Source organism: Vidua macroura, chromosome 6 (genome assembly GCF_024509145.1).
Source record: "Vidua macroura isolate BioBank_ID:100142 chromosome 6, ASM2450914v1, whole genome shotgun sequence".
NCBI lineage: Eukaryota > Metazoa > Chordata > Aves > Passeriformes > Viduidae > Vidua > Vidua macroura.
The window spans coordinates 38,972,894-38,999,174 of NC_071576.1; the positions used below are offsets into that span (position 1 = coordinate 38,972,894).

General features: G+C 42.5%; 3 protein-coding genes across 15 annotated transcripts in view; 1 reads left to right on the top strand and 2 right to left on the bottom strand.

Annotated features, from left to right (window-relative positions):
* Positions 1–1,146: 1,146 nt before the first annotated feature.
* Positions 1,147–4,317, bottom strand: HARBI1 (harbinger transposase derived 1). 5 transcript variants are annotated; one of them, XM_053981335.1, is made up of 3 exons: positions 4,261–4,317; positions 2,468–3,199; positions 1,147–1,923 (listed from the first exon to the last, which is right to left on the bottom strand). In XM_053981335.1, the coding sequence occupies exons 2-3, from the start codon at positions 3,135–3,137 to the stop codon at positions 1,547–1,549; spliced, it is 1,047 nt and encodes a 348-aa protein (XP_053837310.1). In that variant the 5' UTR covers positions 3,138–3,199; positions 4,261–4,317; the 3' UTR covers positions 1,147–1,546. The 5 variants fall into 5 exon arrangements, with proteins under 5 accessions (XP_053837310.1, XP_053837307.1, XP_053837309.1 ...); XM_053981332.1 differs by having other exon boundaries at positions 4,230–4,304; XM_053981334.1 differs by lacking the exon at positions 4,261–4,317 and adding an exon at positions 3,932–4,007.
* ATG13 (autophagy related 13) lies at positions 3,850–25,056 on the top strand. 9 transcript variants are annotated; one of them, XM_053981318.1, is made up of 20 exons: positions 3,850–4,138; positions 4,798–4,916; positions 5,456–5,497; positions 9,599–9,680; positions 10,528–10,608; positions 11,240–11,359; positions 11,845–11,891; positions 12,441–12,581; positions 13,640–13,680; positions 14,220–14,316; positions 14,664–14,762; positions 15,478–15,568; positions 17,894–17,992; positions 19,131–19,241; positions 20,348–20,481; positions 21,697–21,814; positions 22,537–22,614; positions 22,919–23,035; positions 23,503–23,631; positions 24,839–25,056. In XM_053981318.1, the coding sequence occupies exons 4-20, from the start codon at positions 9,612–9,614 to the stop codon at positions 24,914–24,916; spliced, it is 1,650 nt and encodes a 549-aa protein (XP_053837293.1). In that variant the 5' UTR covers positions 3,850–4,138; positions 4,798–4,916; positions 5,456–5,497; positions 9,599–9,611; the 3' UTR covers positions 24,917–25,056. The 9 variants fall into 9 exon arrangements, with proteins under 9 accessions (XP_053837293.1, XP_053837294.1, XP_053837292.1 ...); XM_053981319.1 differs by lacking the exon at positions 5,456–5,497; XM_053981317.1 differs by lacking the exons at positions 4,798–4,916; positions 5,456–5,497.
* Positions 20,965–26,281, bottom strand: part of ARHGAP1 (Rho GTPase activating protein 1) — a 35,007-nt gene continuing 29,690 nt past the window's right edge. Inside the window, exon 14 of the mRNA XM_053981329.1 lies at positions 20,965–21,196. The gene's annotated coding sequence lies outside the window, so the exon portion shown is untranslated. The remainder of the gene's footprint in view (positions 21,197–26,281) is intronic.

The window sequence follows — 26,281 nt, forward strand, 5'->3', positions numbered from 1 at the left end:
CAGTATTTTTAGCACAGACTCAGATGTGATTATGAGCCATCAGGCACCATATACGGCAGCAACTCTTACCTTTAAAATGCTTTTTTTAGAAAACAATGCTTGTCTGCTTTTTCCTAGGTAAAAGGAGCAGGAGTTTTGCTGCAGTGACCAACAGTAGTTCTTGTATAGCACCTTGCATAAAGAAAACTGAATTACATCTGAGATCTTTGTACATAATATTTTACAGCCCTCATTGAGGCTTCTGAAAATGTTTTGTTGACACGTCATCAAGCATGCTTGGCTTTCTGTGAGATAGTAAGTGCTTACTGCCACTGCAAACCTGGCAGTGTATCTAACCCTGCATCTCCACCCTGCACTGCGAAACGTGTCCCATACTCTTGTATTCATCAAATGTGGGCCATGATCCAGGCTCGCTTCCTCTAAAAGGACAGATGAACAATGCCAGGCAGTGTCACTGCTACTTTAAGTAGTTACAGTTTTGTAGTTTTCTGCATTCCCTACCACTTTTGTTACATTTACTGCCCAGTAAACAATAAAATCTAAGAAACAAAATTTTCTTAGACTGCTGTCATGAGATCCTTGGAAACACTTGGGCCTTTTAGAAAGAGAACATTTCCAGGAAACTGCCCAGCCTTGTGCCAGGAACAACTGCGTGCATCAGTCATCTTGTTCCACTGAAGAAGTAGATTGCCAGCATTGCTAAAGCAGCCTTTCCACACCTCTGCTTTGATCTAAAAGGAGAAATTTTGCAATCGGTTCAATTTCTGTGACCCAGTCAGTCCTTGGTGTTTCTTTTACAGCAGCCAACAAGACAACCAGTTTCCTGCTGCAGGAGAAAAGCAGCCTCACCTCCACTAGCCTATTTCCTGATGTCTGTGAAGTACCCGACAGAGTCACCATAGCTTAACATCTTCTCCAGCCTGTTTGGGAAAGAAGGAATGTTCAATCCTTCTAGATCTGTGCAAGCACTAGTGTGTGCCCAGCAAAATGCCAGACCCTCCCAGAACACAGCTGCCAGCTTTCAGAGAAATCACTGGGGTTTGTGAGATGTGCAAAACGGCAAAATGGTGCTGAGCAAGAATTTATACCTGCAAGCAAAAATATAAATGTTTGCTTTGCTGCTCATGAATTCATAGTAGAAAGGAGCTCATGTGAAAATTTAATTTGTGCAAAATATTGTTTAAAAAAATTAATCATAAGTGTTTTGAGTTACACAGTGGAATAGAATCGTTGCTTTGTAAAACAGTGCAAGGTTTACAGATTTTCCATCACTATAAAAGACAATTTCCCTAATTTTCACACTGCTGTCACTTGTTCTCTAAGTCAAGTGAATGGGGCACCTCTAAGCATCACGACAGCAAAAATGTACCAATTAAACTGAATCTCTGGAGAGACTGTGAGAAGTTCAGAAATTTGCCCGCAATGAAGAGAGTATATTTCTTCTCATCTCACATCTGCTTAAGTCTTTACAGGCTTAAGGAAGGGGCATATTTGCTCCAGATAACTTCCCAGATGAACTGTTAAAAGCCTTCTCGCTGTCACAACATTAGCTAAAATGAGTAAGTAAAAGTTCCTGACGAACACGACAGGCTTCCGAGTCCACTGATTCCATTTGCTCATATTCTTCTTCCGATTGTTCCATGTGTCCTGTGGCTGGTGCAGACCACACATCCAGCCCATGTTGCAGGGAGATGTTATGAAGCACGCAGCAGGCCAGAATGATGTGGCTGGACTTCTCTGGAGAATATTGCAGGGTGCCTTTGGAGCCATCGAGGCAGCGGAACCGCGAACGAATGGTTCTGAACGTGCGCTCAATGATGTTGTGAGTGGCGGAATGGGCCATGTTGTAGCGGTACTCTGCAGGCGTCTCGGGAATGTGCAGAGGGGTCATCAACCATGTCCGGAGCAAGAAGGAGCTGTCACCTGTTAGCAGTGGAAAGGAGCAGGACAGGTTACACACCTACAGTTAGCCACAGTTTTAGCCTGGTCTTCTGGTACAGCAGATATAGAATAAGTTCTTCCTCTGGCTAAAAGAAACAGTAAAGGAAGAAGTAACTCTGGTTCACAAATGTGACAAAGTAAAGGCATTCAGTTTTACACAAGATTTTCCACAGAAGAGTTTTAAGAGAATTAATCTACTGCATAAAATAGGGGAAAACAGTTGGACTAGGGTAGTACCTAGAATTAAAAATTGCATAATTCAGCATGGAAAGGTGTAGAATACTGAAAGAAAGCTATTAACAGAATGAATGAGGATTAATATATACAATAATCAGACTGTATAAAACACAGATTAGAAGTTACTGTTCTAAGCTTCCGAGATAAGGGTTGTCCAAACTGAGTCATAAATCTCAAAGCAATTTGCAGGAAAGCAATTGAAAGTAAACATATCACTTGTGCCCAGAGGTTCACAGTAAGAAGACAATATAGATTTTCTACTGAAAACAAGGATAAAAAATTGACTTACCAAGTAGCCAGCCATCTTTATGTAGCTCAGTTTCAAACTGGCTTGTGAGGGCTGCCTGCTCTAACACCGTGCAGTCAGGCAGGCTGCCTGGCCAGTGTGTTTCAGCACTAAGGAGGACTCCTCTGGAATCACACACCATGAGGCAGTTCAGGGAATGGAGACCCTTTCGGTTCACATAGGACAGGTCCTCAGCATTGGGCGCTTTGATTGCCACGTGGGTGCAGTCAACCACCCCCAGCACTCCCGGCATTCCTGCCAGCCCATAAAAGTCATCCTTCAGGGTCTGTAGAGTAGCTTCATCTTTAGGAAAGCAAATGAACTGCGAGGCTCTTTCCACCAGTGCCTCGGTTACATTGGCAACACAGCGGCTCATCGAGGCTTGGCTAATGCCAATAGCATCCCCCATGCGAGTCTGGAAGGAGCCAGAGGTATAGAAACCCAACGCAGCAAGTATTTGCGTCTCTGGACTGATGGCCCTGGACCGCTGTGTAGGGCGTGAGAGAGTGGCTCCCAGGAGATCCACCAGGTAGCAAATGAACTGTCGGGGAAAGCCGTATGTGGATACTAGATACTCATCCGTGACATCCTCCAGCTTGAAGCGATCCAAAGTCCTGTGTCCGCGGCCATAGAGCAAGAGGTCGCAGTCAAGAACCGCGATAGGTACGGCCATGGCTGACGGCCAGGGGCGTCCCCTGGGGCTCCACTCTGACAGGGCTTTCCCAGAGGCTTCACCTGCATAAAGCAAGAGAATACTCAGAACAGTTGTTACTGGTGAGCTTTTCAGACTCGGTTACCATTTTCCTTTCAGTCTGATCATCCAGCAAACCTTTTTACTTTTCTTCTGCTGCTTTTAAATACACCGGCAGCCAGCTGGGCTCACCGCGGAGCCGACAACTCTGCCTGGCACTGACAGGAATTTACTTCCCGTGGCGGACAGGGAGCTGGAGCCGTCCCCAGTCACCGCCGCCGGGGCACGGCAGACACGAGCCGCGGGGAGCCCCGCGGGCGGTCTCGCAGCCCCGGCGGGCGCTGCCCTTGCCGGACGCCCCGGACCCCACGGGCCGCCAGACCTCCGGCGGAGTCGTCCCAGCCCTTACCGGCCCCGCGGCCGCTCCCAGGCGGTCCCCGCCGGTCCAGCCCCACATTCGCCGCGATAGATTCGCCACAGGCAGGGGCTACCGGCGGGAGCGGCGCCGGGCGCTGCCCCGCTTTTGTCCGTCTCCGAGACCTCCCGCCCCCCCCGACTGCGGGCTCAGCGCGCCGCGAACGGGCGGGGAGTGGCGGCTGCATGCAGAAAGTGCCGCTGCGAACATTCAGGCACCTCCCTTCTTCCCTCCCTTCCTCCTTCCTTCCTTCCCCCCCCCGCCCGCAGCGGATGAAAACAAACAGCGGCGATGGCGGCGGCGCGGCACAGCCCGCGGCTCTGAGGGCAGCGGCAGCCCCGGCCCGGCCCCGGCCGCGCACCCCCGCCGGCGCTGACACTCGCGGCGAAACCCCCGGGCCGGGAACGAGGAGGAGGAAGGTCGCCGGCCGGAGCCCCGGGGCGGCTTCGGGACCGCGGGGCTCTCCCCGTGTCCGGTCGGGGCGCGGAGGAGGCGCCGGAGCGCGGCGGCGGAGCGGGCCCCGCACGGGATGAGCCGCCGCGCCGCCAGCACTGCCGGCCCCGCGCAGGTACCGCGGGCCCCCGCAGGGCAGGGCTGGGAGCTCCGCGAGCCTGCAGGAGGCCCTTCCAGGGGAGGGGGCTGTGACGTGGGTCTTAAACCTTTGGCTACGGCTTCGCGTCTCCGCTTTACTTTGCTTCGCTGCTCGCGGGGATCGGTCGGTTCCCGACAGCCGCGTGTCGGCTGCGATTCGTTTTTCTAACGACTGGTGGCTGTCAGTGGAGCCTGGGAAAGATGTGGCCCGTTGTAATCTCAGCAAGTCATTTAAAATCAAAATGCTTCAGAGCCTATTGGAAATAGTAGACTCTGAGACCCCATGCTTCATTATATAGTCTTTTATAGTCTTCCTGTGAGATGCGAGTTTGTGGTATGCTGGGAAAGAGCAGAGGTTTACAGGTGGTCGTATCTTTCTTTCCTGTCGGAAGTGTGGCGCTTAGGGCACAGTCAAAATCGTTCCCTTGGATTCGGTGGGAGCAGATATGCCTTCCACGTCAGTGGACAGGTAGAAAAGGGACTTTTTGAACTAAGTGTACAAACTGCCTACTTACAAATCCCAAAAGCGATGTGACTAGGCACATACCAAGGGGGAAAAACACAGCAAAGTACTGCCTTAGCTGAAAATTAGTTGGCTATCCAAATAAAGTTTAGAGCATCTCCAAATTATTGTAGGAGTGGCCTGACCTGGAGGACCCTTCCTTCTTGTGGCAAGAAATAAGTCTTTCAGATGAGCCAGGCTATCTGTAGATGTCCAGACGGATCACACAGGATCACTTTATTTTGCTTAAATGGTATTGTATAATATTAACATTTCTGAACATGTGTTCATAAAATAGTTGATAGGTGGGGATTGTGTTGGTGATTACAGTGCAGGGTATGTAGAAGCAGATTCTGGTTTAGTCTGTATACTTTGGCTTGACAAACAAACTGAGAGGATGGACCTTTGGACTGATAGCAATTTTAGACCTTAGGGAAGTACAGAATGTAACTGCTGGTCAACAGGAATTACTTAATTTTGTTTCTAAGTCAGTGGAGCTGGCAGTGCTGGCTTTAGTAAAGTATTTACTAAGCTGCAGAGTCATTTATTGGTTATAAAGTGAATCTGTTTCCTGATCAGGAGGAAAAATTACCTCTTTATCAGTCAGAACCTGAGCATACAGTGAACTACAGAGCCTTTCATTACATCAGAGTGTTTATATTATGTGAAACAGTTTTTCTGCTATTGAATTTATTCTATTCTGCTATAGAATTTAATCTTCTCTTAAAAAAAATCCATAAACGTTAAAGAATGAGAGTGTCACACCTTAAACTGTTTGCTACTTCTCTATAGGTTTCTGACTAATCTACTAAGAAGGCAAAATGGAGATTAATTGTAAGTAATTGTAGGATACTGGAGTTTGACTTGTAGGCCCAGTCTTGAAACAGAGCACTATGTTTATGAAGATCTTTATATAGTTGCTTATTAGTGTGCTCAAAATACCTGCTTGCAGTGAAGCTTCTTGTTCATTGAAGGGAGGATGTGTTCTAGGCACTCTTAAAAGCTTCAAAAACTTCCATGTGCTTCTTGTTTACTGCGTGGTTCAACAAGGCTTTTCTGAGCTTCTCATAGGACATCCTTGGAGATTGGATTTGGTCCTGTATTAAAAAAGAAGTTCTGGAAGAGTGGTATAGGCAAGGAGTGCAGTCTGGGGTGCACAGTCATGTAACCAGGAACAAACATCTGGGATGAGAGCTGTCCACAGCCCTCCCCTAACAGCTACACCCACTCTGGTTTCTTCCCTCTTGTCTTTTCAATTTCACTCTAGGATAAGAACCATGAATAATTATTTTGCATTGATGAATGTCTGTTTGAAAAGAAAGCAAGATAACTTTTTAAGTTGTAGCAGCCATGGCTCAGAGAGAAATATAGGAGATGATGGAAGCAGCCTCTATCTGCTTTCCCCAGCAGCAATAATAGTGCCTGGTATGTATCAGGTGCTTCTGCTCTTTTCCTGTTTCTGTAGGTGTCAGAGAGATATAGTGGCTCAATTCCCAGGAATGGAACACATGGTGTAATGCCGGTGATGCCAGGTGTTCCCGTGCACCTGTTGTGTGCCGGGTTACGGGTGTCTGCCGGCAGCCTCAGCGAGGCTGCTCTCGGCTGGGAGCACGGAGCAGGGCTTGGAGCACGGCGTGCCTGTCGCTGTAGTTCTCTCGGCTCTGCCGAGGCATTAAGGGGAGGGCTCTTGCAGTTCCTTGCATCATGCAAACAGCGCCATCACCTTATGCTGATGTGTCCTTCTCAGAGAGGGAGGGTATAAATAGCAGTAGAGCATATAAGGCACAACGCTTAGATGTTGAACTGTTGAATAAAATCTGTCCCCACCTTGGGAGAAGGAATAAGGATTTAGTCAAGAGAGCCACATGTGGCAGTTGTCCTTTGAACAGCCTGTTTCTGATGTTTCTGTTCACAGTAAAGTGAAGACAAAAGCATATAAATAAAAGCAATAGATAAAAACAGGTGTTGCAGGAAGTGGGAGACAAAGCAAAAAGCCATATGGACAAGATGTTTGTTGCATCATGTGCTGGCAAATATCAGTTTACTTAAGGGATTACCTGGTTGAGGGGAAATCAGTCATATGTATTTTTCTAACTTAGACCAAAGGTTATTTACTTCTAGTTGTTATTCAGTGTAAAATGAGCCAGCGTTTTCCTTGAGTTAAGCATAGGCCTTTGCAGTAGCACTTAAGGAGTCGTGCTGGCATTGCAACCTACTGGACATTAGAAGTTGATTGAGTTTGGTGGAACTAAGTTTAAAGAATTTCCTTCCTGTTCAGGTCAGGTGTGGCAGCTAACTTGAGAGTACCAAAGAATTTTTGTAAATAAAAAGTTTGCCATAATTCTAGCTTCATCTTAACTCTTACCAACACTTACTCTAAAGCTGAACACTGTTCTAAGCCTTAGAAGGTCTCAGGCTCAGAGGTCCCCCTACAAAAATGAGGAGATGATGGCTATCAGATGAGACCCCTTAGACATTTCAGGAGCTAAGTTCCAAAGTCCCAGTTTTCCCATTAAATTACTTATTCCTTTCCAGGAAACTTTGCTTGATACTTTCTGCTCTACTTTGGACTCTAGTGGGTTAACTGTTGCTGGCATTTGGAGCTTGAGAGGTAACATTATCAATCTCCAAATGTCTGATGAATGTTACAGGTAATTTCAGATCTTCCAGGAAGAATCCCAGTTCTGCTGCAGCAGGGCAGAACCATGAAGCTCTTATTTTTTGAACCCTCTGCTAGCTGTTTCTCTCATCTAGAGATATTTGGGTCATTAGAACGAATTCCCGTACTGCACATAGAGCCATGCTGATGATCATCTTTGTTTCTTTCCTAACAGACCAGTGAGCCTAACACCTTCCATTAGTTCCCAAGTATCTTAAATAGTTGATACCAGAACTTTTTTTCCAGCCTCAAAAAGCAAATGTGGGTGCTTTATTTGACAGCTCTCCCACAATATCAGGATATATACTTCCTTGCATCTTTCTGCAGGGGTTACATATTACTTTTCACATTAAAACCCAGTATGATTTTTTTTTTAGTATTTAAATGTCAGCATTGTATTCGCTGAGAAAACCATTTTTTAATGCAGTATTTTATTGCCTATATCAGCCAGGTTTGTCAAAGATCTGAGACCTCCTCAGCCCTTACAGTGCTGTACTTAATTAAGTCAAAATAATAATAACAGGTTGTTCTTGCCTGGAGTTTTGTTTGTTTGGGGGGATTTGTGGTTTTTTTGTAGTGGTACATGTATGTACTAAAGGGTTGGGGTTTTTTAATTAATTTTGAGTACTGCATCAAGCACTAAATGCTGACTTCCTTTTGCATCCCCCACAGTGGAAAGGGTCTGTAATCTGTCTAGTGGAGGTAGATGCAGGGAAAGAAGGGATAATGGTTTTAATAATGAGGTTAAAATACCCAAAGGATAATTTGAAAATGCACCTGATGTTGAATCACTTTTGTTGTTAGTTCTCAATTTAAATTATAATTTATGATGAGAACAGTACAGCTTAAGAAGATGTGGTATGAATGTAGCCTAGGAACTTCCAACTATATCATATGTCCAGCTTTCTTTTTATAGAATCATTCAGAAAGCAGCACTGTTCTCTATAAGATGCTCTGTAAAGTGCAGTACTCTTATCTTGCAGCCCTTTTTGATTGATGCTCCTAAAGCATTGGGCTTTACTGTCATTAAGTGCGATATTTTAAATAGAAGTACTGCATGTGCATGGTCATGAAAGATTCTGTAATTTTTGTGTGTACAGGGCTATTGGCCCTTTTCCCCTGCAAGCTTTAATTTGCATAAACAGCATACCTTGCTGTAAGTTCAGTCTTTACTTAATGATTGAACACTGAATAACGTTGTGCCCAGCAGCTGCTCGTGCTCCCTGACCTCAGCTTGCCAGCATTCCGGCGAGGAGCAGCACATTCCGTAAATACAGGATATCTGACAAGCTGCTTCAGGCTGATTAGCTGTCTCAAAGCTGCAGCAGGGGTTAAGAGTGAATTAATACTTTGAAGGCTTACAAGCAAAAACTACAACGAATGCTGCTAATTAAGGCGTTCCTCCCCAATGGTCTCTATATGATTATTAACTTACATGTGAAGAAGCTGAGAGACAGAAGAATTGTGATTTATCCCAGGCCATGTGACATGATGGTGACAAAAATAGGATTAGTGCTTTGCCCTGCCCTGTTTCAGATGCTGTGCATGTTCATTGTGTTCCTAGAAACAATTGTATTTTGAAAAACAAGGCAGTGTCAATGTAAAGCTAAGTATTTAATATCAGAGCTTTCAAGAGAAGTGAACAGAGGATTTTGGTCTATTTGTTGTCAAAAATGTGTCTTTTCAGTAGGTTGTAGGTAAATTTTGTAGCTGTATAGTTTTACTGCAAGTACTATTTGTTGAAAGTAAAGAAGCAGTGTAGCCTGTTCCAGCAATGGTTTATTATATAGATTTCTGCTGAAATACCACTGAAATACTGTTCTAAGAGTTTCAGGCTCAAGAAAACAATTTGGCTTGGTTTTGACCGGTGCTCATAGCCAAAGATACATTATTTTTGAAGCAGACATCTTCATATTTGATTGTTAGCTTGGCATAGAATGCAGTCATTGTGGTGTTGGGTTGTTCTGGGTTTTGTTCGTTTGTTTAGGTTTTTAAAATTAAGCTAGCAAAATTGAAGAACTTGTACTGAGTTTTAATTGTGGGCCTTCTTTGTTTTTTTAAATTTTTTTTATCTTTGCACTGACCAGATAAAGTATTGATGCACATTTATACCTGACACTCATATACCAAAGTTTTTAGCATGTTCAGATTTTGACAGGTAGAGCGCTTTGGTACTTAAAATTTCTTTCGAGGTGGCCTCTCATGGCAAAAATATTTTGAAATCTAAACAGAAAGCTGGAAGAAGACTTCATTCCCAGACCTGTGCTATATTTCAGATTGCCATATGCAATGGACACTGATCTCAGTTCCCAGGACAGGAAGGACCTGGACAAGTTCATCAAATTTTTTGCTTTAAAGGTAATTTTTATCCTTTGGACAAATGCCTCTTCTTCCTTGTTTAAAAAACCCCACAAAACAAATGACGTACTTTGTGTGGCTAGAGTAACAAGACTGAGGTTTGGGTTTGTTGTTGTTTTGTTTTGCTGAAGAACAAAGCAAGAAAAGATGATGTCAAATTTAGGAGATTACTGAGAACAACTAGAAAAATATCTTTTCCCCTTTTTTCTCCCCTCAAATCCTCTTCCATCCTCCAGAAACGTCTTGCTTTATAATCAGTTGTATGTACTTCACACCTCTCTCAGCTTTGGGTTTCTAGCAGCATGTCTAACCACCAGCTGTTAGGTAGTTTATTCTGCTGGACTCTACTCTTTCAGCCTATCTAAATTTTTATATTGCATCCAAAAACAATAATACCAGAATGTTCTTTTGAATAATGTTGATATGTAATTATAAAATTTGGCCTCACTTCATACATAGGTGCAAGTAGATAATCTGACAATGGCTTTGGTCTAAATGTACAGATTCATTTGGCTTTAGTTTAGTTGTCCAGGCTTGGGATATTTTTATAAATTTTTATGAATTTTCTATTGAAAACTGCAAATCCTGATTGCAAAATTGACTTTATCTCTTAATGTTGTTACAGAGAAAGGTCAGCCTAAAATTATTTTCTTCCTGAAATATATTCACCTGTTACATGTAATAATTTAAATTGATTAGAACTGAAGAACAGTGTAGCAAACTCTACTTCTCTTACATCATGGTCAGCCCTTTCATTTTTTTCACTTGGAGCTTGTGTAGCTCAGGCTCTGAATTGAGGGCTGTGCAGAGCCCAGAACATTACTGTGTCCTTTTCTTTCTATTCCAGACAGTACAAGTAATTGTCCAGGCCCGACTTGGAGAGAAAATCTGTACCCGCTCATCATCCTCCCCAACAGGTTCTGACTGGGTAAGGTCATATTTTTTAAAGCAACTCCATGACTCTGTGTGTGTGCTGAGAACACCACGTGATTATTACAGTCTTGTGCAGACAATAATAATTATTCATAGAGTAGGTACTATATTTAGTTATGTTTATTGGTGATGTTGTGGAGCGTTGGTAGTTGTTGTTCACATGCAACAAATCACTCCGGACTCTGACAGGCTGATGAGGGGAAAGAGAAATGATGCCTCTCAGCAACTCCTGCCAGCTAAGGCACATTTCCAAGATCTGCTTGGGGGTGGGGTGATGAGTTTTTATCTGTCAGAAGTTTGCTACTCAGCAATTCAGGACATTTTAGTAATGGGCTTTATTAAAAGTGAAAATACTCAAGATACTCTGTGGGTGAAGATAGGACTGAAGCGAGGGAAAAGGAGCATAATTTTTATAGCAGGATTAAGAAAAACATGTGAATTAGCAGCCAAGGGAATCTTTGTAAATATGAAAAGCTTGAACCCAGCTGGGAATTTTCTGTTTCATAAATATTTCAGTGGACACTGACCTAGTATGTTATATATGGGTCTGTGAGCCTGTCTGAAATGTGCCATCAGACAGTTTTTCAAAGAAATAAAAAAATGGAACCATCTCTTTGATTCTGCAGTTCAATTTAGCAATCAAAGATATACCAGAGGTTACTCATGAAGCAAAGAAAGCCCTGGCAGGACAGCTGCCTGCTGTTGGACGGTCTATGTGCGTGGAGATTTCCCTCAAAACCTCAGAGGTGAGAACTGAGACAAAATGGGTTTCTTGTTTGTGGGTTTTTTGCCTAAATCTTAAGTCAACTACCAGAGCTCCTGCCCTTTAATCCAAGACAATATGAGGATATCTAAATTTTATTAAGTTAGGTGATATGCTAATGAAAAGAAGTGCATTGTTTAACAGAAGCAATTCACTGCAGAAATCTGAGGCTAAATGCACAAATGATACAGCAGAAAAATCTAAATTTCTTAAGAAACTAATTTTAAGAAAATTAAATTCTTAAATTTTAAGAATCTAATTTTTTACTCCATTAAGAACTTAGGCATTCTGAGGAAGGTATTCTCTCAGGTGATATAATTGTGCAGGGACACTTCCAGTGCACCTTTTTCTATCATTGCATCACAAGAAAATGGGAACCAGGAGTCAAATCATTGAGAGGTGTGGCCATTGCTGATCACTAATGAGATTTGAAATGATCCTTTGTTTGCCATCTTTTCTCTGATCTAGGGGGACTCCATGGAGCTGGAAATTTGGTGTCTAGAAATGAATGAGAAGTAAGTACATTCTTTGTTTGTAGCTCTTAGCTGATGCATTGGGTAAATCCATGGTGATCAATGAGCACATACTGGCTGTGTGGCCAGGAGCACTTCAGAGGGAACTCCCCTCTTTGTCTAGAGCAGCAGTCAATCTGTTTTAACACCAATGTCAAGAACGTAAACTAGTAATTTAATTCCTTCTTCATTCTTCCATTACAACTAGTAGATTTCCTCAGATACAAGAATTCATAGTCTCAGTAATGACAAATGTTTTTCATATTGAAAAGATGTCTCTGTTTAGTAGAAGGCTGTATGGCATTTTTCAGCAATTTGTTCTACAGCAGGTGGCTAGGTTGAAGCAGGACTCCTAGCTGGTTGGTCAGTACAGGTAGCCACACTGGGGCTTTATTTATCATTTTGGCAATAAATTTAAACAATTGGCCCAGAGTAATTTTTATTTTAAATAAAATAAATAAAAGCAACTGCAAACCAAAACAAACAAGAATCCCAAACTCAGACAACTTAGTTGTAAACAAAAGACTAATTTTTTTCCTTTACGTGCTCTAGGTGTGACAAAGAAATCAAAGTTTCATACACTGTATACAACAGGCTGTCTCTACTGCTGAAGTCTTTGCTTGCTATAACCAGAGTAACTCCAGCCTACAGACTCTCTAGGAAACAAGGCCATGAATATGTAATATTGTACAGGTAAAGCAAAAATTTCCCATTTGAAATGCAAACAGGAGAGACTCTAGACTTGCACAGTGTAGCTGCAAATGTAGTTAAAAAGGGATGAGTAATAATAAAATCAAATTATTTGTACAGAAGTACTACTGATCAGTGAAAGAAGAAAACTTTGGTCTATGTATCACCTTATACCCTTTACTTGAGCCATTGAAAGAAAAGCTAAGCACAGGCTGTGAAGTGTTTGCCTGCCATGTTAGGAAGAGATTCTACATGCAGTCCCTTAAATTGCTTAGTAGCATCCAATTGTTTGGGTGTCTGGCTTGTGTTTGATAAATGCCTCTCTACATTGCACATAACTGCAATGTGTACTTTTGCAGCACAGATTCAGACTCTGTCCTGTTACTCCATTTTAAAGATGCATCCTCAATTCCATGTCCTGTAGTTTTTGCAGTTTACTCATACAAATACTGGGTTTCAACTCTGTTTAGCCTGTGAGTCTGACTGGCTTGTAGTTCATAGTTATCTTCCAGACTCTGTTTTTGGCTGTGAGAAAAGTCTTTGACATGTTTGCATAGCTAATTTATAAGACTGTAAATTTCAGGTTTGTTAACATTTGCACAGCTGAGAACTCAAAAAGAAATTCCGGCCATTTTCACATTTTTGCCTCCATTGCTGACTTGGCATGTACTTAAGAGCAGGTCTCTTTACAGCACAGTTAATCTTTTATGTTGTGTGATGAGCATTAGGTTTTAGACTCAGACCTATCTGTGAAGTTTGTATCACTTGACATTTTTGCTCTGAACTGTAGACTTAAACAGAGAGGCTTAAAAAATTAAAGAGAAATTTCTGATTAGACTACCATTTTCTCTTTCTCCTTCTTTTCATGACCTGTTCTTCTTCTGGAGCAGCTGTAAGGTTTTTTGAGATGAGCATTCCAGCCATTTATTTTGGGCATTTTTTTCCTGAAGAGGAAAAGTAGTTCCAGCCTTCCAACTCCCAAAATTAAGTAAGGAATAAGGATATGTATAGCATTATGTCCCAGCTGGATCTAACAGCTTTTCTTTTTCCTTTTCCTTCAGGATATATTTTGGTGAAGTCCAGCTGAGTGGCTTGGGAGAAGGTATGATTAGACAACAGATAAACAAGAGCAGAACTGTGTTTCATTCTGACTGCCTTTTGGCTACTATTCCCAAGTACCATAAGGAAAATTAGTCTGAAGCTTACATATGCTTTTTGTCTGGCTCTGCCAGCGCAGCCTTGTGTCACAAGGTGACAAGTTTAATGGTGGTACTTGGACAAAGTCTTGGGTGACTGCCATTTTGACTCTAGTGATACAGAACTGAAATAAGAATATGGAATTATGTTGATAAAGGGACAGGACTGGTAAAGGAGATCATAATCTACTGAGGAACAAGAAGCACTTCAGAGCAATATTTTAGACCAAGAAGCCAGGAAGCAACATCAGAAGTCTTGCAAGTGAAGCCTACCAGCAAGGCAACCCAGTGCTCCTGTTTTGTTATGGGTTCTATGTGTGTTTTTGGGGTTCAGATTGCAAGAGATAATGGTAACACTACTGAAATAAGATAATGTAACCTCAGAATAAAAAAGTATGGCACATAAATAATCTGTGAAACTGATAATTATTCCTTAACTTTACAGGTTTCCAGACAGTCCGTGTTGGGACAGTGGGTACCCCAGTGGGCACCATCACTTTGTCTTGTGCCTACAGAATCAACCTTGCTTTCATGTCAACCAGGTGAGAAAATGTGATCATGCCAGAAACTACTTCACAATAATTTTCTGTTAAACCCCTCATGTTCTGAGCCCCCAAATCTTTCCCTTCTGCTTATCCTTTCCTGCTGAGATTCTCTTTCATGAAGAACGCTCTCTCTCTCGCTTAAGCCTTGCAGCAAGGGGAGTATTTGGGTAGCCCTGAGCCAGGCTCTAGAACTCCAAATTGTTGATGCATGCCTGGAGTCACAGGACTAAATTGTAAAGATGCTCTGGTCCCATTAACAGGCAGAAGGGTTTTCTGTGAGGGCACCATGAATTGGGAAGAGTAGAGAGAAAAAGCCAGTAACACCATTGCTTGTTGCCTTGCAGGCAGTTTGAGAGGACCCCTCCTATCATGGGGATTATAATTGATCACTTTGTGGACCGTCCCTATCCCAGCTCTTCACCCATGCATCCCTGCAATTACAGGTGAGGAAATACTGAGTGGAAGTCATGGGCCATGGTAAAGGCATCCATTATGCCCAAGTACAGAGCCTTTTCCACTATTTGTTGACAGCATGGGAAGGGACACTGGAGAATTAGTGTCAGTCATATTGGCATAGTTAAATATGTGATGAAAGGTGACATTTTCCTCCTCACATTGAGATGGCTGAGTGCAGCAAGCCCCAGTATTTTCCGAAATTCTTCACAGAAGCACTTGGACACAAAGGATGTTTAATCTTGGCTGCCTTCAGGAATTTGAAAGTGTAATGGTTAATCCTGATGCAGAACTACATGTGTAGATGCATGCATCCCTGCATATTTCCACTGGGGAAGAACAGTTCAATTTCTCCTTGGAGATGAGGGGTTTGCCCTCTCTAAAATGAATGTGAGGGCATTCAAGTTTGGACCAGTGATGTTGTTTGACAGTGGTTGTGTAAACACCAGAGCCAGCAGCACTAGCTGGTATAACAAAAGCTTTAGTTAGAAACACCTGTTATTTTACATGGGCAAGAAGACAAAGACCTGAGGAAAACGGATGTTCTTCCTCAGATCTGGCAAGCAGATGAGAGCCCTTCATAATTCTCCTTTCAACTACACCCAAATACTCTCAACCTCCCTGCAGTGTTTGTCCCAATGTGTTTTACTATTTGTTTTAAGGAATATTTCCAGTTAGAAAACTTGTCTTTTCTTGCTGCTTTAGAGCTGGTGAGGACAATGGTGCAGTATACCCCTCAGTAGAAGATTCCCAAGAAGTGTGTACCACATCTTTTTCCACCTCTCCTCCATCTCAGGTAAGAGAAACCAGGCTCTTTTTACTTCTAGATAGAACAATTGCTGTAAGAATAGTTTGCATATTCCTACATCAGCTGTTGTGCAAACAGAAATCCTCCTGCTGCTAATTGAAATGTAATGTGTAGGTTATTTATGTCATTACATTCTTGAGTAAAATCTATTGAAATTAGATACTAATTTCAACAAAATTCCAGGGGTCCAGAAAGACTGAATTACTGAGAAAGATTAAAAGAGCCTATTCCTGTAACTGGGCTGAGGTGTGCTTGAAGAGGACAGCAGCAAACTTACACCTTTACACATTTGCATACCAATACTGCAGGAGGAGGAATTCAAGACATTGATGCCAGGCAGCTTAAGTAGGAGTAACAGACTGAAACTGAGAAAGAAACACTGAAATACCAGGAAAATGCTAGAAAAAGACATAAAAAAGACAAAAGCTGTATTTATTGGACCATCTAAAATTAGTTGGGGCAGCAAGAATAAGTATTGGCAAAAAATTGCCCATGCAAATTTCATTTAAGTTTCAATTTTAAAATAAATGGCTAATGGTTTCCTTTTGAGTATAAAACCCCAGAAACTCCCAAATTCTTTTACTGTTTTACGTATCTGACTCCACAGTTCTGTATTTTGAAGACAGCCAGATTTGAAGTTGTCCTATTGCTTTAAATATTCAGGATTGCCCTGCCTTGTTGTCCAGCCAAGCAGATGGCTCTACTGACCTTTAAAGACAATCTAAAGACTCTAAATCTCTTTCACTGTCAATGTGAAACATAGAATGAAGTATAATTGGAATGCTGTTCCAAACTGGAAGAATTTGCTATGGGTCTTTCTGCTGCTTCAGAGGAATTAATATGCCTGGTTTAGCAGAATGTATTCTGCTATATGAACGAGCTAGAAATGAGCTTCTCTTAGGTGACCAGGCATCAGGCAATGTTGAACTAATTAGCCAGCACTCACAGTAAGTCTGACGGAATAAAGCTTTTCTTATTCTGCAATACACAGTTCAGGAAATGAGTTTGTGACTGAGTTGTGTCCTGCATTTTCCTAAAGTGGGGTAAATACAAAAGATTTCGTAAGGAAATTTCCACTGACTTGCTTGTGCCAGTGTTACTTAACAGTAGTAGTGTATGTAGCTACATTGAAGTTGACATTTCCCCAGGGGTCGTGAAGCTTTAGTGTCACTGAGGGGGGAAAAGCTTTATGAAACCACTTGAACCCTGAGGATTCACATTAAGTATGAGCCTACATCCTTGCTTTTTCTGTGGCTCATAGTTGCCATATGCTGTGCCCTTATTTGTAAAGCAACTGCCAGTCTTTGTTACCACAGTTAGAATTGTAAAGCTGCCTTGGCAGAGTGAACTTTAAATTAAAGGGAAAGAAGAAGGTATTTTTTTTCTCTAGCTTTCTACATGTCCTGTCCAGGTTAACGACTAGGAAAATACTAGGAACTGTCTGGCTTTTGTAGACAAATTGTATGAATCTCTACCTGCCTTCTCAGCAAAAGTGAGGCCTAACCTGTGTGATACAAGGAAATAGTTGTCACCTTCTTTGTGAGCTTGCATGTCTGTGTATGTGTGTTGTGAAGCAGCCCAAAATTCAGGAGAGTCTGACCATGCGTAATACCCAGAAATGAAGCTGAAGCCTTTCCTCAAACTGAAAACCATTGCTAGGAAAATGACTGTGAGAGGAGGTATGGGACTGAACCAGGTTTGGATTGCCCTTTTTGCATTAGCACCCTCTGTGAGACTGTACTTCTGGAGTTTTGCTCCTGTTGATAGAGCTCCTGCTTCACATCAGTGTGTTTGAATTGCACTGTAGTCTGGCTCCCCGTTATTCTAAGGGTGCAGCACAGACCTGCCAAGATAGGATCCCTCAGAAAGCTGGGGGATAGGGAGTATGGATGGATGGAGAGTGCTGAAACACAAGTCATTTGTAAATTAAAAAAAAGAAGAAGTACTTGACTTTTTCTGGCATCTGCTCAGCTTTTTTGCTAATTCGCTGGTACCAATTATAATTAACTGTGGAACAGAGTCTCTGGCAGTTACTTTCTGGCAGGGTTTACTGGAGTCTAAAATACTACCTGTGTTCAGTGGTTCATTCAGACTGAAAAACAGTCACTTCTTTACGAAATGAATGTGCTTCTGGCAATACTGAGACTTCTGCTCTCTGTGTAGGTGTGGCTGCTGCAGCCAAAACCTCTTCACTAGCATTCAGTTCATCCAACTCTTCATAATTCCTCTCTGAAGTCCTTCTCTCTCTCTTTCTCTCTCCCCTCTCATGCTCTCTTTTCCTTGTTTCCTCTGTTTGTCTGTATCTGTGCACAGTGTGTTTTTACTGTCACAAAGGCACATTTTCAGACCCCTCCTCCTGTGGTGACGGACACCTTGAAGGTCCCAGTGATGGGGCTGGCCTTTTCCCATCAAGTGAGTTGTCAATAGAATATGCTGTACATGGCCAGAATATGAGTTCTGGCATGACAAAACTAATACAGGAAAATACAAATTTGACAATGTGGAGTGTTTGTTGTGCATGGAAAAGACTGGTGAACCCACAATGAGCCAGACACTTTACTGAGACTGGCTTCTTAAATGCCTTTGCAGATGAAGGTCTCTCAAAGACAGGACAAGCACCCCTAAAAAATACAACAGCTGTCAAGGATTGTTCGTGAAAGACACAAGTAGTAAGGCAGAATTCTGAGTGTTTTCTGTTAACAGACCATGTCCCTAGAACCCGTATAGTCATTAGAGCTCCACTTAGCCCAGTTAGCCTCATGTGACTCAAACTGCTTTTCCTCATTTTCATCCCTGTAAAGGACATCAGCTTTGGTGCTGCTGGAGCTCACACTGAGCTCTGGAAGAAATACTCCTCTTCAGGTCAGGCAAGTCAAAACAGGAAAGTTTTATCTAACCTGACTAGGTAGATTTCTGCCTGGGATATATAAGGAATTTCTCCTGGGTTTCACTGCTTCCAACACTTAATTCCTAAAGCAATCTCACAAGGGTTAGCTTCCCAGTTCTCTTTATCTGGCACATTTATGGGACCATATATTCTTTCACTGAAGCTATTTGAACTGGAAGATGAGATGTTTAATTTGCAATGGAAGTAGGTTCAAACAGTTGATAATGGAAGTTGTTTTGGGATAAAAAAAAAATAAAAATATTAACTCTTCAGTAAGTTTACAATGGCATTAATGTAATCCACCTCACCAGTATTTGAAGTAGGCCTGTAGAGCAGAGCTTCCTTGAGACTGGATGTCAGCCATACCTTGCACAGCCTCCTCCTACATGTGTAGGAAGCCAATCTTGTTTTCCTGTCAAGGCTCAGACTTAGTCCCCTGAACTACTGTCAAGTAGTCCTCATAGCAGTAAGAATTTTTTAGAACAATAACCTACATTATTGATTCCATTGAAAATCTAGCATCCTTCTGCCAGCCTGAAATGCTGTGCCTCTGACTTTTCCTGTTCCTTCTTCAGTGACTGGTGATTATTCAGGCTGTGGGACATTCCCCTTCCCTTTCCTCTCTCCTCTCCCTTTCCCCTTGTTTTTTCTCTTCTTTCTTAGCTTTCCAGCTCTCGTCTTTCCTATCAGCCTGCTGCCCTGGGAGTTGGATCAGCTGACATGGGGTATCCTGTACTCTTTGCTGGTGGCTTGAATGCTGCACACCCTCACCAGGTACTTGTAGAGAGTAGAACCAGCGTGGCTGGTATTGCAGCCGTTTGTGTCACTTGTACACCTGAGAGAGGCATTGAAACTAGTGCATGCATTGGTGTCTTTCTGTCAGAAATGGAAAGAATGTAAATACAGAGAAAGCACAACTTCCACAGGAGTTGGGAACTGGCTCCTCAGCATCCCTGAATTTACTGGGGTACAGCATCATGTGGAAAAATTATGCCAAGAGAGCAGGCACCTGACCTGTTTGCCTGCACCAGCTTGTAACTGATTCCAAACATTGCCTGTCTCACAGAGCTGCTGCCCCTGTAGCTGTCCAAGCACAGTTCTGTAGGCTAGACATAGGATACGCTGGCAGTTCATATTGACATAGTTATATCGGTTCATCAGACAAATAAGCCAAGTTGACAGAAGTCTTTTTCTGCTTGAGATATTGGTGTTACACCAGTTTTGCTGACACAATGTTACTAAAATAAAATAATTTCAGTTGGAATGGTTTTACAGTGAGCATCTAATCCAACATCCAGTTCAGGGCTGGCCAAGTTAAAGCCTGGTATTAAGGCAATTGTCCAAATGCCTCTTAAAAACTGACAGCTTGGGGCATTGACCGCCTCCCTCGGAAGAGAACACTGTTCCAGTTTTTGATGACCCTCTCTCCAAATAAATGTGTTCTAATGTCCAGTCTAAGCCTGGTGGAGCTTCAAACCACTCCAATGCAGTCTATCACTGGATCCCAGGAAGAAATCAGCATCCCCCTCTCCACTTCCCCTTCTCTTGAAGCTGTAGGGAGCCATGGGGTTGTAGCAAGAGGATGTAAGTTTTTTTTCCTCCATTCTTCCCCATGAAGCTGAGGACTTACAGCCAGAGAACTCTGCAGTGTAAAGCAGGCCTGAAGTGGAGAGTAGAGTAGAAAGAGAGTAAAAAGTGAGTTTGTATTGTAGTAATACACTGCTACATGACATCTCTCTGAGGCTTATAGGGGCTATAGCCCAGTCATATGACAAAAGCCCCACAACTTATGCCCAGTATGATAGAATCTACTTTGTATTGCACTGTGGTTTTGGTTTGATTTTGAGATTTCTTAACTTGACTGTTCCTTTCTATCTCAGTTGATTGGTCCAGGCAAAGAAGGGGGAGTTCCCCCAGTTCCTAGCCAGCCTGCACATGGCACTCAAGCTGACCAAGAGAGGATGTGCACCCCACTGGATGGAGTCCATTACTCAGCAGTTACTCCTTCTAGCAGGTAGGTTGGTTTTAGATGATCCACCACTTCTGCTAACCCACTTATAAGCCTATTAAGATAAAACATTTTATTTCCCCTTTTTTATCTATTGTTTGTAGCATAACTATTGTCTTTTCATCCCTCAAATCAACTTATAGATTTCTCTGACTGGGGCTTTTTCAGCCTTTCTCCAAACAATGATCTTGCCCCTCTATTTAGACCTCCTAGTCTATGTAATATCCTTCTTCTATGTAATATATCTTCTTCTATGTCAACTTTATTATCAATTTTATAATTTTTTCAATCTTTCTGCTGGTTTTGCTGATTGTAAAACAAGATGCAATAAGTTCAAAAATTAGTCTTAAATTCTCTAGAGACTTAATATGCATTGTTACCAAAGCCAGTTGTAGTTACCATAAATCTGTTCGCCATTTTAGTAATAAACTTTAGGCATAAAGTTATTTAAAAGGAAACAATGCAACCTCAAACTCTCCTAAATCAACTCCCTCACACTAATTAAATACTTCTGTTTTTTTGATCACCATATTTATTTCTTGAGAAATCTCTCTTGGGGTCACATAGTTGTGAGTCACAGAGATTTTGCTCTGGGGAAACCAAAGCTCAGTTGCACTAGCACTTTCCTGGGTATTCTTGAACAGTAATCCTCTTCAGTCCTTTCTAGGTAATCCTCTTTCTATGGGACAAAACTATTTTTTTGTTTTAAAGTTCTGAATACCTCGTAGGAAAAAAAACCAAAACAAATAGGTCATGGAAGTACCTAATAGCCATGGAGTGAATTAATCATAGTGAGAGTGGCTGTTGTCATGTACCAGATCTGCTGCATTGGTGAACTGACTGACAGATATAATGGGAGATCTCTCACCTCCTGAGAGATCTGTGACTACTGTGTTACTGAAAAAATAGTAGTGATGGACAGGAATTGCTGTGAACACACACAAGTTAAATGCCCATTTCCCAGAAGAAAAGCCTGTTTCAGCAACTTTATATTCAATGAAATAGTTTTTGTCCAGCTTTAAACAAAAATCTGATTCCACAAGTGTCCACTTTCCTTTTGTGCTCCTGACTGAGGAGGGAGGTATGATACAAGGACAGATTTCTGTTGTCCTTCTTCCAATACTAGGAGTAAATCAAGAAGAATGAAGGAGTCTCATAAAAACGTTATTTATCTACCCTGTTTGTGTCAGGAGGCACTAATTATGTATTTTCCTCCCCCAGTGAGGACACAGAAACAGTATCCAACAGCAGTGAAGGAAAGTGTGGCTCCCCACAAGACCTTTTAGAGACCATCTTTATCCGGAAGGTGGGAGCTTTTGTCAACAAACCCATTAACCAGGTAACAAGCAGTAGATCTTCTCAGAGAGCACCATAATACCTCTCTTTTCCTATCTGTTCATACACAGAGGAGCAAAAAGCACCCCAATGCCAGGGCAACCTCAGAGGCTGAGAGTGCATATTTCTGCCTGCTGCATTTCCCTGCAAGGTTTTGCCAAGATGTATTTTGTTTTTCATAAAATTCTTTTGGGATGTGACAGCCATTGACTTTACTCCACTTTGCCAACACCCTATTTCAGAATAGAAGACTTGATACTCCACTTGGATCTCACAATGATCTGCCACTACCACAGGTCCATAAACTATGAAAGGTGGTAGCAAGCCTCCCTTCCTTGAAGGAACATGCTGTAAACCAGTTCATCACTAGAAGCAAGCATTTAAGTTCAGCTAGGGCAGTTTAGAGATTAGTTCCTAGGGCTGCAGTTCTAGGCCTTTTGGATGAAGGAATGAGAATTGTTTCAATTTGTAGCAGTTATTAATCCTTGCCTATATTATACAAGCTGTGTATAGAAGCAATCCCACCTCAAGGTATGTGTCTGCATTCAGCCAAATGAGTATCATCTCTGTATTTCATGCCTTTTAAATGAGGTGGTCAGCCTCCTGCCTAACTGCTGACGTGATTTTGGGCTGTTTTTAGTTGGCCTTACAAAGATGTTCAATATCCTTTTCTGTGCCGGGTAAGCAGAGCATCTTAATGAAATTCTGTTTGCTAAATCTCCTCAGGTGACCATGGCCAACTTAGACATTCCTTTTGCCATGTTTGCTCCCAAGAATGTTGAGCTGGAAGATAACGACCCCATGGTAAGACTCTTCCAGAGGTATACGTGCCTTCTCAGCATCCCTTAAGTGAACATCCATGCTATTCTCTGCCTTGAATACACTTTGGTTTTGGAGAAAATAAGTAGTTATTCAGATTTGTTTTGTTTCAAGAAGTCTCCTGTGTTGAATCTTGGGCTCTCTAGACATGCAAATAACAGCATGTGTTTGCTGCCCCTGCTGTAGTTAATGTTAATTGTCCAACCTCCTAACTGCCCCCACACTGCCAAAGCACACAGACAGACATGACTGTAAGATCAGTACTCACTGTCTTTGATTTCTTGGGCAGGTCAATCCTCCTGAATCCCCAGAAACGGAATCTCCTCTACAAGGCAGCTTACACTCAGAGGGCTCCAGTGGCAGCAGCACAGGGAACACCCATGATGACTTTGTTATGATCGACTTTGTAAGTGCCCTCATCAGAGCTCTTATACCTGCACCTTAGGTGGGCTTCACATACTAGTGTGATGGCAAATGATGTCAGAGTACTTTTCAGTGGGAGTGGAAAAGACACATCATTCACAGTACCACACTCTAGGGTGTGACAGTTCCAGAACTGCAAAGACACTGGTACTAGGAATCAACAGCTACAAATTAAATACCATTTCAGTTCTCTACTAACATCTGAGCTTGGCATCCTCTCTCTTAGCATCTAGAGGAGCCAGATTCCAAAGAAATGTTCTCTTCCAACTGCTCAAGTGCTATTGTGATATCAAGTGATATTGGCTGTTCTTCAGTTATTTAATATGCATTATTGCAGCAAAAGTTGTAATGCCAAGATGTTTACTGACAGCAAGCAACGCCTTTACCTGAGATTATAACAAAAGGGAAGCCAATGTCTCTGGGAATTAACAACAGTATCTTTGATTGTAGAAACCAGCATTTTCAAAAGATGACATTCTTCCAATGGACCTGGGGACATTTTACCGTGAATTTCAGAACCCCCCTCAACTCAGCAGCCTCTCCATTGACATTGGAGCACAGTCCATGGCAGAGGATTTGGTACGGAATCCTGAAATTTCTGTTTGTGGAAATCATATGTACTTTATAATGCTTCTCCTATTCCTAGTTTGAGAAAATTATCTTCATAGAATTGTAGAATAGTTTGGGTTGGAAGGAACTTTTCAAGGTCATTTAGTCCAACTCCTCTGCAATGAGCAGGGATATCTTCAACTAAATCAGGTAGCTCAACCCCATCTAATCTGGCCTTGATTATTTCCATGGATGGGGCACCCACCACCTCTCTGGGCAGCCTGTTATAATTTTTCACCAGCTTCATAAAAAAATTCTCTCTTTTATCTAGTGTGAATCTACTCTTTTTCAATTTAAAACCATTGTCCGTTGTCCTATCACAACAGCTCCTGCTAAAAAGTCTGTTCCCATTTTTCTTGAAGGTCTCTTTTTAGTACTGAAAAGCCAAAATAAGGTTTCCTCAAAGCATTCTCATCTTCAGGCTGAATCACCCCAAGTCTCTCAGCCTGTCTTAACAGGAGAGGTGCTCCAGCCCTCTGATCATTTTTGTGGCCCTCCTCTGGACCCACTCTAACAGGCCCCATGTCTTTCCTATACTTTTCAGAAGAGACCCTGCCCAAAGGTCGTCCATCACTAATATAGTCCAAATAAATGCAGATTTGTTTCTGGCACACCTGAGCCTCTGAAACAAGTGTGTTTGTCTTGAAGCTGAAGGCTGCTGCAGCATGCTTGCTTTGGGTCATTGAAACCCCCCAAACTAATCCTGCCTCCGGGGTGTCTCACTTGGTGGCAAACCAAGCCTGACTTTGCAGCCTGAGCAGAGTTGGCATTCTGGTGTGGCTGGTGAGTCACAGCTGGGTGAGTGCTCTATTAGGCTCTCTGGCATTGTGCCATACTGTGGAGAAAAATGAAAACCAGAGAGCAGCAAGTGACTTGATGAAGGCAGTGATGTGAGTGGGTTATTGTGCTGCAGCTGGTGGGGATTGCACAAGGTGAGACCCCAGTGTACCTCCTGTTCCTGCAGGACAAACAGACTCTGGGCAGAGTGCCCTGCTCAGGGTCACTTGCTAGATGCTGCCAGAGGGCTCCTGCTTTTGTGCACGTAGAAAGGTGAGCTCAGAGCATTGGTGAAGGACTGCATGACTCAGAAACAGATTTTTTTTTTTCCTAGTGCATTTAAAATTTCCTTCTGTCTGCTGTGAATGAGCCCTGATCTGCATCTTTCCTTGCCTTCCAGGACTCGTTACCAGAGAAGCTGGCAGTCCATGAGAAAAACGTCAAAGAATTTGATGCTTTTGTGGAAACCTTGCAGTGAAGCTGTTTCCCAGTTCTGCTGCAGCAATTCTTCCTCCTCAAGCCATGCCGAAGATGACATCAACAAATATCTCTATCGCCCCTGCTCTGCCTTTTGTTCACATCGACTCATTCCTTCCATCAAGTGAGCTTTCTTTTCTCTCTTCAATGACAGATACGGCTCAACTGCTGATTCTCCTCAACTTTTCCATCACTTAGTTCTGGACTGCTTTTCCTGCTCACAGTCAGTTTTAAGACTTCAGTAGGGACACAGGAAATCAAACTCCAGTGTATGAGAACTTACTTTCTCTTCAGTCTGTGTTCTGTGTGGAGGGGCTTTGTGGAAAGTTGCCATATGCTTCCTCCAAGGGTCCCATGGTGTAAGTTCCCTAGGTAGAGCTTCTTGCTAACAGACTTCTTCCTGCAGTCTCTGATCCTGTTAGAGGATAGAAAGCTTTGGCTTATTTCCAGGGTCTGTGAGTTCAGCAAATTCGACTGTGAAGTCCAGGACATCCATTCCACAGAACTGGGCATTTCATCCTGACTTCAGAGTGTGTGCTTGGAGCACAGGGAGAGACATCAGCTTTGGGACCTGCATAATCCAAGTTACCTTTGTTTTCCTGGTTCTAAAGAATTGGGTCTCTACACAGTGCAAGGTCCTCTGTTAGGTGGCTGATAAGCAGGAGTGAAACTACAGGAATGCTTTCCAAATTTCCTTCCCAAGTGCACTGACACTTGGCCATGCTGAGTTTAACAGTGTTGACTGTTGGCAAGCCTGCACGTAGCAGCTGTGATGATGCTCAATTCATAGTCTCTGCTTCTGAAACATAACTGTAAATACTAGGAATCCTATTTCTTTAGGGTTATGTAACTAGGAGTCTTAGTCCAAGATTTTTCCTCTAATCCTTGCAAGCCTTTCTGCTTTATGGTTAATAGATGATCTTAATAATTAAAAAATATTTATTGCTTTTAAAGAAACCTATATTTAAAAGATGTTCTGTTTTCATGTTATAGTGCGGGTCATTCTGTCCTGATCACTGCAGAGAGCAAGTGTGCCATGGAACCCTAGCCAGTGAGGCTAGTTTCTCTTTGCAGGAAAATATCCAAGATATTTATTTTCTAAGACAGACTTGATTAATATTATACTCTGTTTTGGGGACTATGTGTCCATTACATCCAGTCAAGGTTCACTGATAGAATGAAATGCACACATCAGTGGAATGGAGGGGCAGGGACTTGGTAAAAAGCTGTTTTTCTGATAGGCATGGATGAATTTGTAGTGTTCTTTGGCCAGTCAGAAGGCAGCTTCTTTAAAGAAGCACACTTTTTTGGGAAGCTTATGGTACTTTTTAATCAGCTGGCTTTTTAGTAGCTGAAATTTTATTTT